The sequence below is a fragment of the Gopherus flavomarginatus genome, chromosome 1 (genome assembly GCF_025201925.1).
Source record: "Gopherus flavomarginatus isolate rGopFla2 chromosome 1, rGopFla2.mat.asm, whole genome shotgun sequence".
Lineage (NCBI taxonomy): Eukaryota > Metazoa > Chordata > Testudines > Testudinidae > Gopherus > Gopherus flavomarginatus.
This window is the reverse complement of record NC_066617.1, coordinates 123,759,425-123,774,178: the sequence shown is the minus strand read 5'-3', so window position 1 is coordinate 123,774,178 and position 14,754 is coordinate 123,759,425. Positions and strand designations below refer to the sequence as shown.

General features: G+C 40.4%; 1 protein-coding gene across 13 annotated transcripts in view; it reads right to left on the bottom strand.

The window, feature by feature from the left end:
- The window catches only part of PLEKHA5 (pleckstrin homology domain containing A5), a 294,700-nt gene that overhangs the window by 12,205 nt on the left and 267,741 nt on the right, over positions 1-14,754 (bottom strand). For 6 of the 13 annotated variants that reach the window (XM_050967954.1, XM_050967974.1, XM_050967984.1 and 3 more), the window contains 5 exons: positions 13,457-13,572; positions 13,172-13,218; positions 12,049-12,237; positions 11,305-11,425; positions 8,363-8,478 (listed from right to left, as the gene is read on the bottom strand). In XM_050967954.1, the coding sequence (XP_050823911.1) occupies positions 8,363-8,478; positions 11,305-11,425; positions 12,049-12,237; positions 13,172-13,218; positions 13,457-13,572 (589 nt within the window). The remainder of the gene's footprint in view (positions 1-8,362; positions 8,479-11,304; positions 11,426-12,048; positions 12,238-13,171; positions 13,219-13,456; positions 13,573-14,754) is intronic. The other 7 variants (XM_050968002.1, XM_050968024.1, XM_050968044.1 and 4 more) reach the window with 3 other exon arrangements.

Below are 14,754 nucleotides of genomic sequence, written 5' to 3'. Positions count from 1 at the left end.
CTCTGGTACTGCCCCCCCAGCTCCTGCCTCCTAGACCCTGGGGAGGAGCCCCTGACTGCCCTCAAGACCCTCTGCCCCTTATCCAACCCCTCGGCCCAGCACCCTTAACATGCTGCTCAGAGCAGCATGTCAGACCTTTACCGCATTGTATGAGAACCCATGTTATATTGGGGTAGAGGTGTATATGAGAACATTACCTGAAACAATGAATTAAGAGGACAGCATAAAATGTCAGTGACAGCACAATTTGAAGAGATTTTGCAAACTGTATAGAGTAACGAATAGAAATGCATAAGAATTCAAATCAATATTTTAATAATGGGAGATACAGAGATAGATATGAAAATATTGTAACTTGGGTCCTCAACCCTGTATCTGGATCCAGGTGGGTAGACCTAGGAGCCCATGCAAAGCCAGATGTGGATTTGGGGAGCCGTAAAGTCTTGGATTCTTTAAAAAGTAATCAATTTAAGAAAAACCTCATTACTACTAGATTACAACACAGAGTAATCTAAATGGAGGGTCTTGCTTTATGGAGTTTACCACCACTCGTGACCAGGCTGATCCCAAATCCTGCCATCTCTACGGTAGATGGCTACCTGGCTTTCTGTTTGCAAACTCCCTCCTAAATTGCAGAATGACCAGAGAGATGTGTACCGGGAAGCAAATGCATTGGTGTTTTCCTTTTCTGGGCCTTGTTCCTCTTTATCAAGGGCTGTGATTTACTTCGGAATACAAGAAATTGCACCTTGATCTTACAGTGACAGCTGTCTTAAAATGCATATATTTATAGTTACTTTCGATGGTTTTTGTAAATTATACTCTATTGTATTTGGAAAGAAAACTTAGCTTTGCAGTCATCCTTTAACAGAAAATAACTATGTGGGTTTCAAATAATTTCTTGAAGAGTTTTATCCTGCCGATCACATACAGAAAGCCTAAATGTTACCTGAACTCCATTTTCTTTAGCACTTTGCAAGTAATCATATAAATTACTCAAAGAACATCTCACATAGAAGCAAGATTATCAGTACATATAAAATAAAATGTTCTGTTGTAAGTGAAGTTACTAGCAATATAAGACCTGAGACTAGATTATTTTGTGTCTAAATCCACTAGCTCTCTCTGGAGAGCTATATTACAATCCTTATTAGTTCTAAATCAACATCACAAAATTGCCCCACAGCTTGGCATAAATATAAGGCTTCATGCAGGAGTGGCCCAGGATTTATATATGCATGGTGCAGCAAGTCAAGACTCTACTGCAGTGTCTTACACAGCACACCCTGGATTAGCTGTGAATCCAGTTATTACTGTTTTTCACTTTCCTGAGCACTGAATTTCCAGGAAAAATTTGCTAGAAAATCCACAAGATTATGAGGTCGTCTGTTACAAGACCTGAAAACACTGATCCTGTTTCTTGAGGGAGAGAATCCCTGCAAAATTATATGCTGTTACCAAATTGTATTTCTATTAGGAATGATTATCTTTTACATATCACACACATCATGCTGGACTACTGTCTCTTTTTGGTCCAGTCTAAGTGAGGGTTACTCACCTTGTGCAATAACAGGTACTTTGAGATGATTGTCCCTGTGGGTGCTCCACTTTAGGTGTTTATGCGCCCTGTGTTTATAATTGGAGATTTGTGGCAGCAGTGCCTAGTTGGGTCGTGCATGCAATGTCGATGTCTCGCACCGCTCCAGGGGGTTAACGTAGTACTGCGTGACCAGTCATCCCTCGATTCCTTCTCTACTGCAGAGGATCTACATGAAACTCTGAAGTAGAAGGGAGGAGGGAGGGTAGTGGAGCACCCACAGGGACAACAGACAACCATCTCAAAGAATCTCAGTTACTGCACAACCCTCTCTTCTTTGAGAAAGAGCCCTGTGGGTGCTCCAGTTTTGTGACTGTTGAGCACTGCACCTCAGTGGAAAGGATTCGGATTTGCGTTACTGATGGTGGATAAAACTGTGAGTCCAAACTGAGTATCCGATTACGACTGTTGCTCTATAGTATAGTGCTTTGTGAATCTGTGGGCTGATGCCCAAGCTGCTCCTCTGCACATGTCAATAATGGGAACATTGTTGAGAAAAGCTATGGGTGCTGAAAGTGCTCTGGTAGAGTGTGTGCGCATTCTCATTGGGGCTTGTAAATGAAGCATTTGATAACAAAGGTAGATGCATCCTGATATCCACTTGGATAGTCTCTGCTTTCAGATGGTGTCCCCTGTTGAATATTCTGTTACAGAGACAAATAGTCTCGGTGATTTTCTAAATGTTTTTGTTCTTTCAATGTAAAACGCTAATGCTCTTTGAACGTCCAGTGTGTGCCGTGATTCCTCTTTTTCGTCTGCATGTAGTTTTGGAAAAAAACATAGATAAGTTAATGGGCTGGTACAAATGAAAGGGGGATGCAATCTTGGGTAGGAATTTGGGGTGGCCTTAAGGTAACACTGTCTTTAAAGAAAATTGTGTATGGGGGGTGCCATTAGGGCATGTAGTTCCCTCACCCATCTGGCGGACATGATGGTGATAAGGAAAGCCACCTTCATAGATAGGTAGAGTAGCGAGCAGGTGGCAAGGAGCTCAAATGGGTTTCCCATAAATCTGCGTAAGACGAGGTTGAGGTCTTACATAGGAGGGGGTTCCTTATTCTGAGGTAGGTGTTCTCAATGCTCGAGGAAACGTTTACTTGTTGGGTGGGCGAATATGTTGACCCCGTTTACCTTATCATGGAAAGCTGTGATAGCCACCAAGTGTACCTTGACAGAGCTTATGAAGTGCCCAGTGTTTTTAGTTCTAATACGTAATCCAGTACCCTTGTTAAGGGGAAGGATGCTGGAAAGATCTGTTTGTCTCAGCACTAAATGTTGAACCATTTCCACTTATGGATACATGTCTGTCTTGTATCTGTTCTACAGCAATTCAGTAATATGTTTTTTACTTCCTCCAAAAAGGAGGTTTCAATTCCTCTCAGCCATGGAGTAGCCAGGCCTTGAGGTGGAGTACTGAGAGGCTGCGATGGTGGACGTGTCTCGCATCTTGTGCAAGGAGGTGAGGTATTGGGTAAGATTTTGAGGTGAGCGTACCACCATCTTTACCAGGTATGGGAACCATGTCTGTCTGGCCATGTAGGTGCTATTAGGATTACTTTGGATTTGTCCCTTTTGATCTTGTGTATGACCCAGGTTAAGTGTGTGATTGGGAAATGCATACATTAACATTGCATCCATTTGAAGAGGAGAGCACTGCCTAGGGAACAGGGTCCCAATATGGCTCTGGAGCAATATTGTGGGCACTTAGTGTTCTGTGCTATTGCAAAGAGATCTATGGTCAGGAATCCCCATAGTCTGAATATCATATGTAGAACTCCAGGGTCCATTTCCCACTCACTATTTTGTGAGAACTCTTTGCTTAGTGCATCTGCTGTTGTGTTTTGACATCGTGGAAGGTGGGATTCTGATATGTCAATGTTGTGACTGATGCATCAGTTCCAGAGCAGTATCGCCTCTGTGCATAGGGAGTGTGATCGTGCACCCCCTTGGCGATTTATGTAAAACATGCATGGTATGTTGTCTGTGTGCATCCTGATGGCTTTGTTCTTTTGTTCATGGTAGGAAGTGGTTGCATGTGTTGCAAATTGCCCTTAGTTCCAACAAATTTATGTGCATTTTGGACTCTGATGGGGACCATTGACCTTGTACTATGTTGAGTAAATGCACTCCCCAGTCTATTAGGAAGGTATCCGTGGTGATTGTCATTGTTGGAGTCATTTGTAGAAATAGGACTCCTGTACAGACTCTCTTTGATTGTGTCCACCATCTTAATGAGTCCTTTACCTTTTCTGGCATTGTCAGATGTCTGTGTAGGCTGTGTCTGTGAGGTAAGTACGCTGTTTAAGGGTTATCGTACTCTGTGTGACTCTTATTGCTTCATGTTGTGTTGCTGCCCTTATGAGGCAGTCATCCAGATATGGAAATATCACGATTGTGTCTGCGGAGACGTGCTGCCACCAGTGCTAAAACTTTGGAGAAAATCCTTGGTGCAGTTGACAAGCCGAAAGATAATACTTTGTATTGGAAGGGTTGTTTTCCCAGGGTGAACCTTAGGAATCTTCTGTGAGATGGATGGATGGATGGTAAAGTGAAAATATGCATCTTGCAGATCAAGGTCCAAGAGCCAGTCCCCCTTCTCTAATGCTGGAATTATAGTTGTTAGTGTCAGCACTTTGAAACACTGTGTTTTTATGAACTTGTTGAGTTTTCTTGGATCCGGAATGGGTCTCCACCTGCCCATCTTTTTCTGGGTTAGAAAATAAACAGTGAGAGTAAAAACCTTTCCTTCTGTGCTGCACTGGTAATAGTTCCAATGCATCTAGGTGTATGAGGTGGTTCATTTCCTGTTGTGGCAGGTACGCATGAGAGTGGTCACTGAAGGGCCAGAGGGGGTAGGTGGGATGGAGATAAAGGGAACGGAATAACCCTGTTGGATAATTTCTAAAAACCCATTTATTTGTAGTGATGGTGTTCCAGACTTGGTGCTTGGTGACAGGTGATCTCCGAACATTCAGGAGATAGTCTCTGTTTCCAGCGTTAGAGCATGTGGCTGTCTTATATCCTCGACCACACCTTCAAAAACTGCTGTCTTGAGGTAGATTGCTGGGATGTCAAAGGTTCGTTTTGGTTTTGTCAACATCTGGTGTGTCTTTGTTTGCAGCGTTGCTCATAGTGCCTGTGCGGTTGCATAGAATCATAGATTATTAGGGTTGGAAGGGACCTCAAGAGATCATCTAGTCCAACCCCCTGCTCAAAGCAGAACCAATCCCCAAATTGCCCCCTCAAGGATTGAACTCACAACCCTAGGTTTAGCAGGCCAATGCTCAAACCACTGAGCTATCCCTCCCCCCACATGTATGGTGGCGAGCAGAATCTCTGGGTAGAATACCAGCCATTTCTTTTTATTTGCAGGTGTGTAAATGCCCAGGGATTTTAATGTTGCCCTTCAGTCCTTAAGGGTATGGAGTGACTCGTCTGTTCTGGCAGCAAACAACTTTGGGCCTTAAAAGGGCAGATCCTCGTCTGTTGACTGGATCTCCCTGGGGAACCTGAGAGATGAAGCCACAATGCATGGTGCATGACCACAGATATTGTGATGGAGCATGCGGCCATGTTTGTGGAGTCGAGAGAGACCTGCAGCACTGTCATGGCAATGAGATGGCCTTCGGCGATATTAGCTTTAAACTGTTCTTTTTTTCTCTTCAATAAATTCTGAAATTAAAAAAAAAATTGTGTATATTTGGACAGTAGGGCCTCGTAATTAGCTATGTGAAACTGCAGTGTTGCAAATGAATACACTTTGTGGCTGAAGAGAACTAACTTATTCCAGTCTCTGTCATACAGGTTGTTTTTGCCATTTACTGCTTCCACCACTAGTGAGTTTGGCGTTGGGTGTTTAAATAAGAATTCAACTCCTTTATATGGCACATAGTATTTCTTGACTGATCTTATGCATGGTGGGGGTGCTGCTGCGCATGTCTGCCAGATGGTTTTGGAAGGCTCCATAATAGTATCGTTGATCAGAAATGTTACCTTTGCTGAGGTAGATGTTTAAAGTATGTCTAGTAGTTTATGCGCTGTGATTTAGGTACCTCTTGTGATATGCCCAAGGTCTCTGCCACCTTTTGAAGAGTTTCTGGAATTGCTTGAAGTCATGCCCTGTGGTAGGGGCATTATACTTCTATCTGGTGACAAAGAGAACATGTTCACTCTTGGTAATGCTTCCTGGTCTGAGGTTTCCTCGGTCACCTCCTCTTGTGTTTTTGATGCTGCTGGGATAGGTGATCATGGTGCTCTTGATCTTGGTGGGCTAGGGGGCCTGTGATGTTGAGCCCTGTATATTGCCCACTGATCCCAATCAGGCCAGTTTGGTGGGAATGGCATGTGAGTCTCTGTTCAAGCTTCCCCACTTAGGGTCTTTGGCTCTCTGAAAACTTGTGGTACTGGAAGGTCCTGGCTCAGTGCCATCGGTACCATGGTAGACTTGGAGGTAGGGGATCGCTTTTTCGTAGCCAATTCCCGTTGTGTGAAGCCTGAACCTGCTTTTTAGCAACCTTCTTGGGTCAAGTCTTTTTCGTAGGGGCTGATGATGGCGATTGTTGGTCTGGAGGGGTCCTCAACTCGGAGTTTGAGGCCGGTATCAGAGATTTCTCCATCATAAAGGACCTTAAGTTGAAGATCCATAACTTTTCTTGTTCTGGCCAGGAGATTACAGCAACGTGGACACTTTTGAGGAATGTGTGTCTTGCTGAGACAGCAGACACACTGTGCATGTCTATCAGAGATAGAGATTTACAGTATGCAAGTCAGGTAGCATTTGAATCCCAGTGATTTGGGTATGTGGAGAGGTTCTGTCCCAAATAAGAAAGAGCAGTAACCCTACGGAAGCCTAAACTTACTCTTCCTACTGAGGGGAATAAGGGAGACTTTTTTAAAAATAAATAGAATAAGCATTAAGAGTAACAATGATAAAACTACTAAGTATACTATAAAGGTAAGTGAGGGCACTGGTAATTGCTCTGACTCAAGGCAAAAGGCAGCAGAGAAGGACCTGAGGGACAGTTGGTTGCGCAGTACTACGTAACTTCCTGGAGCAGCACGAGACGGCGATGGCGCATGCACAACTAAACTAGGCACTGCTACCACAAATCTCCGATTACAACCACAGGGCGCACGGACACCTAAAGTGGAGCACCCACAGGGACTTTCCTCGAAGAACCACCATAAATTGGCATCCATATGTTGCTTCCTCACACCTAATTTATTCCTAAAATATATCAGCACTGTAGTTGCTAATCTGCTGTCAAATGAGCTAAAAAGTATCAGTAACTTTTGTCTAATCTAGAAAAATTATTACCCATTGCTGACAACAGGTGTCAGCAACACATTAGCCTTTTTCTCCACAGCATCACACTGGGAACTCATGTTGACCAATGGACAAGCAACTCAGTCTGAGCTTCCAGAGCAACTGTGTGGCAAAAAAGGACTAACTTGATCCTTGGATGTATACACTTAGACGGGTGTGGAGCAAGTAGGAGTAGGGTGGCGTTTTTACCTCTACACAGCATTGATGAGACTACTAGAATACTGCATACAGTTCTGATGTCCACATTTAAAAAAAAATGTTGAAAGATTGGAGGCGGTAAAGAAAAGAGCCACAAAAAATTATTCAAAAGCTGGGGGGAATGCCTTACAGTAAGACATTTAGATCTCAATCTGTTTACCTTATCAGAAGGAAGATGGACAGATGACTTGATTACAATCTAATTATCCTGTCTGGTCTTAAACTCTATGAATGGGTACAGCTGGTTACAATTTAACTGCAAGCATAGCCCAAGACCAAACTATGTTCAGCACCATTTCTACAACTGCATTTAAAGGTTTTAAGCTGTTTTCTGAATGGTTCTGGACTTAGTTCACCTTGTTCTATGATTACAGTTAAACTGTATTAAGTAATCATATAAAATTTTCATACTAAAGATGAGGCTGAAGACTAGAGTATGGTTGTTGTTGTGGACTCTGATTTCCCAAACATGCATATGTCTCAAAAGCTCACAAAAAGTCTGGATACGGTCTTTTCAAAAGTTGTAGTAATCTCTTCTCTGAACTCACACTTCTGTTATTGTCTTGCTTCTGCCTCCATTCTCATTCCTAAAATCCTCTGTCAGTTTTCCCTTCTGTCTTCTCTATTCCCTGCTCCCATTTCCTATCTTAGTCATTTTGTCTTCTTCCTTCATCCCACACTATCTGAGAACTCATCTGAAAATCACAAGAGGTTCAGTACTATGCACTGTACTCTCAACTGTTCTAATTATTTCACATGTCTCAAAAATCATTTTTGGGTTGGGAAAAAAATGATTTAACAACACAGGTTAATATGCTGTCCTCCTGCCCCACAACAAGAAAGGCACTTGAAAAAAACAAGCCTAAAAGGCAGGACTTTATGTACTTTTAATTCAGTACTGAGGATGACCCACTGGCACTAGATTCAATAACTAGTTTAGCAATAATACTGGTGACCACTAGAAAAATCAAAGAGCCTGATTTTAAAAGCTACTCAATAATTGAGGACTTATCACCAACATTTAGCACTTTACCAATTCAAATGTAATGAAGTCTATAGGGGTTCTGGCACAAGTGAATTTTAAAATGCTGTCATTGCTTACTTATGAACTGAATGCATGAAGGTAATACACTTTATTGCACTTTTTAAGCCAGTGGGATGTTTCAAAGTAAATGAAAGATAAAGCTTTTAAAGTAACTAAAGATCCAGAAATTAAACTTGGAAAAATTATTTTTAAATACCATTCTTAGATCTATCTTCTTGTTTTTCCTTAAAGTGACGTAAGAGGCTATTGTTGACAATTCTGGAGTTGGTGATTTGGTTCTGGGAGGGACAACTCCAATAGGAAAATGTGAACCTATAAAGTAATAAAACAGCATCGTAAGTGTTATGCAAAATGGCACATGCAATACTGTATTGTTTTCCAGTGAAAATACATTAGGGTGTGAAGTCATTAATTGATAGGCTACCAGTCTTGTATTTACCATAAAAGTCATGATGCCTAACTAGTATATCTGCATTTTTTCTAAGTAAATAAACCCAGTCAAACAAATCTAGTCAGTATTTAACCAGTATGTTAAATGTGACCAGCAAAGGATTTTTTCAAAAATTAGGCTTGCTCCTGTTTTGCTTCTTCATGATACATGAAGAAAACCCAAAAGATGCATTTGGGCTTTCACAATTTTTTGTCCGTTTGCAAGTTTTTTTCCCTTGAAAATATCTGGAATGTCAGCTGTGGTCTCTGGTTTAGCTAGAACAACTCTTGCAGATCCCAGTAGATTGCTACTGTCATAATTGGATAGGTGGGAGGATGCATCTTTAACTAAAGCTTCCTTTATCCAAAATGTTAATTAGTCACGAAAGTTTTTTCTTTTTTAAAACAAAATAGGACTAGATAGGACCTGAACTTGTACTACACACGGAATGCTGAGCATCTGACCAGCACAAACACATTTCAAGAAACCCTTCAGGCCTTTAATTGTTAAAACAGGAAAAGAAAGGGCATAAACCTATTTTAATTCTCCTTTGCAGGTCACTGGTCTCCAATTTCTAGAGTTTTACAATCACAAATTCCTATTTTTAAAATGCTTTTTCTTTCTTGGAGGGCGAAGGACAAATGAAAAGAAAATAACATTTTTCGCCTTCCTCTGCAGCGTGGGGCACAGGTCACTTGCTGGAAGGCTCTCTGCACCTTGAAGTCTTTAAACCATGATTTGAGGACTTCAATGGCTCAGACACAGGAGTGTGTAGATGAGATTCTGTGGCCTGCATTTTGCAGGAGGTTAGACTAGATGATCATAATGGCCCCTTCTGACCTTAAAGTCTATGATTTAAAATAACTAGTGCTGTAAAGTGCACAAAAAATAAACAAATAAAAAAAATTAAATGTTCTCTTCCAATCTCTTCTTATTTTATTGCAGTAGCAACCACTACATGTGGCTATAGTTATCTTAGGGCTGGTCTACATGGTAAGGCTATACACATTCCTGTGATGTGATTTCTAAAACACTCTAAGATGTTGCACATTAAATTAGTTCATCAGGCCCTGCTGGTGTGAACTAAAGGTTCCTAGTGTGCTTTAACATAGTGCTAGGTTAAAGTGCACTGTAAACCTTTAGATCCCACAAGAAGCATCTATACGGACCAATTAATGCATAACATCTTAGTGCACTATAGAAATCACACTTAGTGTGCGTTACACCATCATGTAGATAAGCCCTTAGATGTGGTTTGTTACAACAATAAGTAAAATACAATTTTAGATGTGTGACTTTTAAGTTGAGCTCTGCTGAAATTGTTTGGGATATGAAGGTATGGAAAGATTAAATGAAACAATACAAATACAAGTATAAGCAATATGTTAGTGCATGTAGACAATTAGGAAAAATTGATTGCTTATATTCTCTCATGCTGTTGGGATTTTTTTGAGTATCGAGAACTAGACTGAAATAAGTGCATTTGGAAGGCTAAGTGCTCATTGGGTGGAACAAACAGTAACAGCTACAATACAATTATCTCAATTTACTGGTAAGAGGAAGAATCCACACTGAGGCTGGAGCTATTTTTTTTTTTTTTTTTAAGTGCCATCTATATCAGATAGGCAGCTTATTATCTGCTTTTCTTTAGTGAGGCTTGTTTTCTCACAGACGGACAATTATTTCTCCATTTATGAGAGATAAGGTGGATCAGGTAATCCACAAGGATTAAATGCTTTTTCAACTCTTCAAAACTATACAACATAAAACCACACAGTTAACTAATGACACCCCTTTAGATCACATTCAGCCAAGACCCATAACACCAGCATCTCACGTGCATGCTGAGTCATCACATTACAACGGAAGTCAAGTGACCTGACTGGCACTGAACACTGCAGGTATTACAGGGGCAGGGAGAGGCTGATTTTAAGACATCGTTCTTGAATGTTCTTTCAATTTGGCTAATGGGGGTGCAGCACATATTGTTAAAGTGAGAGGATTTTGACAACTGCCTTTTCCAAACACAACTTTTAAAAAGCTATTTTACATGTTTTAACAAGGGGTATTAGATTCCTTAAGTGAGTGTTCACAGTGAAGGAATCTACTAAGTAATTAATTGCTTTTATGGGGACTATATGAAGAAGAGAAACCGAGGCATTCAGCAACAGCACAGACCTTTATTAGAGTATATTCCAAGGGCAATAACATTAATTCTATTGTATCACAAGACAGAGGGCAATTCAACAATTACAAGATTAAAAAACACATTATTTCCTTGTCTTGAGAGAGTTTGAGAATTCTGTGATGCTGCCTTTCTGGACATTTTGATAACACACTGTTGCGAGTTGGAATAAAAAAACGCATAAGGGCAAGGACAGAAAATGGGTAATTGTTCAAGGGAGTGATGTGTGTGGGACATGAATGATATGATTTGACACAGTGTCAATAAGGATTTCAGGGTTGTTGTTCAGTGTAATGTTTCATTTCTCTGTGGTTTGATTGACTGAAAACCTCTTGTTGTAAAACTAAAGCATTTTATTGCAGGAGCTGTTTCATTTGCATCAAGAAATGGACATACTATTCGTAATATTATACACATATATACACACACAAATAAAACAAGTTTCTACAAGGCACTTACAATATTCTGTATTCCTTGTGAAAGACTGAAAAACAGGCTGGAAATCAACATGCTTGGCACTAACCTTTAGTTGCAGAAGTTTCTGACTCTGAAACTGGTTCTGTCTTTTCTTCACCATTAGACTCATCAACTTCTGCCACTGTTGTTAACTCTGGCTCACTCTTATAAAGTCTATAATCTGGACCCTAGAAGGATGATAATAGTAAAAGGCAATGAACACTGATTTATCATTTAAATGTTAGTACCTTAAGAATCAAACAACGTAATCTTGTGGCTGATTTTGCTCTAATTTAAATATGTTATTTTTGCAAGCCAATGCTCCATTGCTCAGGGGCTGGTGTAGAGATATTCATTTTGTAATTAACATGAAACAAACTGCCACTGACTTTCAAAAGTTATATAAACTGAGTCTGGCTGATGTGAAGGAGAAAGTTCACCGTTATTATATAACACTAACCCCAAGAAACAAAAACTAACTATAAATGGCTTCAACAGATACGTGATTGCCAGGACTGGGGTTTGTGTAGTGTTACAAGAGTTCAGAAAAACCTGATTTTGAAAAAGTGATCAAAATATATCGAATCACTGTGAGAGTCTTGTTTTGATGTTTGATTCTTAAAACACGTTTATAAGCATGGTATATCTGATGAAAAAATGTCAGATGCAAATGATGCAGCTAGAACTAAAATTAATTAGCCAAAAAGGAATTACACAGCACAAAAGTAGCCAGATGTCAAAATAAAAGTGACTGTGCAGTGGATGGGGGGGGGAATGCTTGATGTACATTGTGGCAATTTTAGCCACTTACACAGTAAGATCCATTTCTCTGATATCCTTGAACTTGGTGAATCTTCTTTTCTTCCAGCAGATGTACTGGGCCCCTACTATAACAGAGCAAGGAGCTGCTATCACTGGGCAGAGAGGGGATTATGGGAGGATGCTCTGTAAAGTCATAGGACCGAGGGAGTGGAGGACGAGGTGGGACTACTTCCTCTTCCTAAAGATTGTAGAATAGTCACCTTATTTAGATATGCACACCTGTTACAATTATTTATAACTTTTAAAAAGTATATTACTGTAGCTATACAAGCTTTGTGTTTTGGAATTAAAGGGACACTGTCATACTAAAAAGATACATTAACAAACAACATTGTTTTACTAACACCATCTAGATTCAGAGATTGAAATACTTCTTTTAAATCTCATTTTCACCATTTACTTCCTGCATTTCACTCAGCTAGTTATGCTTTCATTTCTATCTGTTGTACTTTCTGCCTCTCATGCACAGACATGCTTCTGTTGTGACTAAGCATACTGATTTTGTTATCTCACTGTTTTAACTGAAATTCAATATTATTAAAAGATTTTGGTGCATATTAGATTTTCTATAACCTTTATAAACCAAGCTTAAATTTTGGGTGTAACACAAAGTTGACAGTGTACCTTTAAAGCTATGATTTCTACACATTATGGGCCTGATTTCCAGATGGGTTGAACACTTGGAGCTGCCATCGATTTATCTGTTGTTGTGGTGCTCAGCACATCTGTGAACCAGGCTTTACATATGAAGAGAGATGTAAAACAATATAATTGTTCTCTCCATGAAATATGTGTGTGTGTGGGGGGGGGGGGAGAGGAATCAGGATTTACGCTTTTGGGGTAGAGGCCTGGGAACAAAAAAGGGTGAGGAAGGGGGACACAGAATCATGAATTGGTAAGAGGTCACAGAAGAAATGAAAAATTTAGAATTACTACATGGGACTTTAACCTTCAAAAGTAATCCAATAATTCAGTAATGGATCTGCCAATTTAAATATACTGAATACACATTTCTGATACCATTAGAAGAGTTCAGAAATGATTTTAGTCAGCCAATAATTTTTAATTCAGAAATTCATGGATGCTAAAATATAAAACTACTAAAATCATACCTCATTTTTATACTTAATAGCTGAAAAAGACTTTGATCCAATGGTACCTGTTTAAAAAAAACATGAAAATCTGTTTACGATAAATAACTATTTACGAACTAGGACAAAAGCCTGCCTCTGTATTGACCAAAAGGCTTAAACACACTAATTTCAACTAGTAAATAATTTCAGTTACACTTGTTTCCAGCAACTGTGATATCAAACAGTTTTCAGTCAAGCAAAAAAGCAATTACAAAGTTTATTCCCTAGAAGTACTATGTGGTTTAATAAAAGCAGCCCATTTACCTGCCTCTGTAGAACTTCTTTGCTGCTTATGTTTACTCAAACCTTCCATGACATCTTGAATTCTCCAAAGTTCCTTTTGAATCTGAGCACGCTGTATACCTCCTGACTCAGTCTGCCGGTAAAGAGACATGGGACAGCACGTATAATATGGTGGAAGAACAAACAATTTTACAGTCTGTAGAAAGTATCATGTACACAATTTTCTCTCCTTAGTGAAAGGAACCAGGATTTAGGAAGCAATCTGATAATTGACACTCCCCATCTACACTGATACGATGTTCACATTATCTGGAGGTTGGTGTAACCTCTTCAGGGTGGTTAGTGAAGTAGCCACCACCATCACAACAATTGACTGCTCACACATTCCAGCTGCCTGATTCAGCGGCTTTGCAAATCTCATCTTCCAAAATGAAAATTAAGCAATTTGACAGTAGAGCATTTCACTAGTGACACCGGAGGACACGATGTCCCAATCTACAAAGGAGAATGGAAACAAGGGAATTCTCCACTGTACACATTACCACAGCTCTGCTCTGTGGGATGATTCTTCATATGTTGAGCTGTTTGCATCTCTTGCATTGGCCAAAAGGGAACACTATCAGAACAGACACATAGGTGGATCCAATCAACATAAAGGCAGCATGACTGACAGTGTGGAGCTGTGTTTGTCTCTGTCCAGACTCTCAGAATGAACTACTCTAAACTGGTGAATAAACTATGGCCGATGTGTGCCCCCATAACCATTCAAAATTTGTGCCAATGGGTCTGCTGTATACTTATTTCCCTGCTCCTGCCACTCATCTGCAACATCCCTTCCATGTCTGTGTGTAGAAAGCCAATCAGTAGCATGCATGGCTTGTGGCGCTCCTCTGCACAGGGCTCCCTATGCTCCTCTCCACCCCCCATCTACTTATTGCAGTGGTTCTCAAACCTGTTCCACTGCTTCTGCAGGGAAAGCCCCTGGTGGGCCGGGCCGGTTTGTGTACCTGCCACGTTCGCAGGTTTGGCTGATCATGGCTCCCAGTGGCTGCAGTTCACTGCTCCAGGCCAATGGGAGCTGCTGGAAGGGGAAAAATGAAACACATAATATCCCCCCCACCCTTCTCCCCAGAAAAACAAAAAAACCCAAACTACCATTTAGGCCTTTACAGTAATACAAATAATAAAAAATACCAAAAAGCAGCAAAGGACAATCTTATTTTTCCCTCCTCTTCCTTTCATTGATCTATCAGGAAGACTCAAACAGGCATGAAATAAAGAGGTTTTTTGCTTCAACTTTGTATTTTAAACAGAATTAA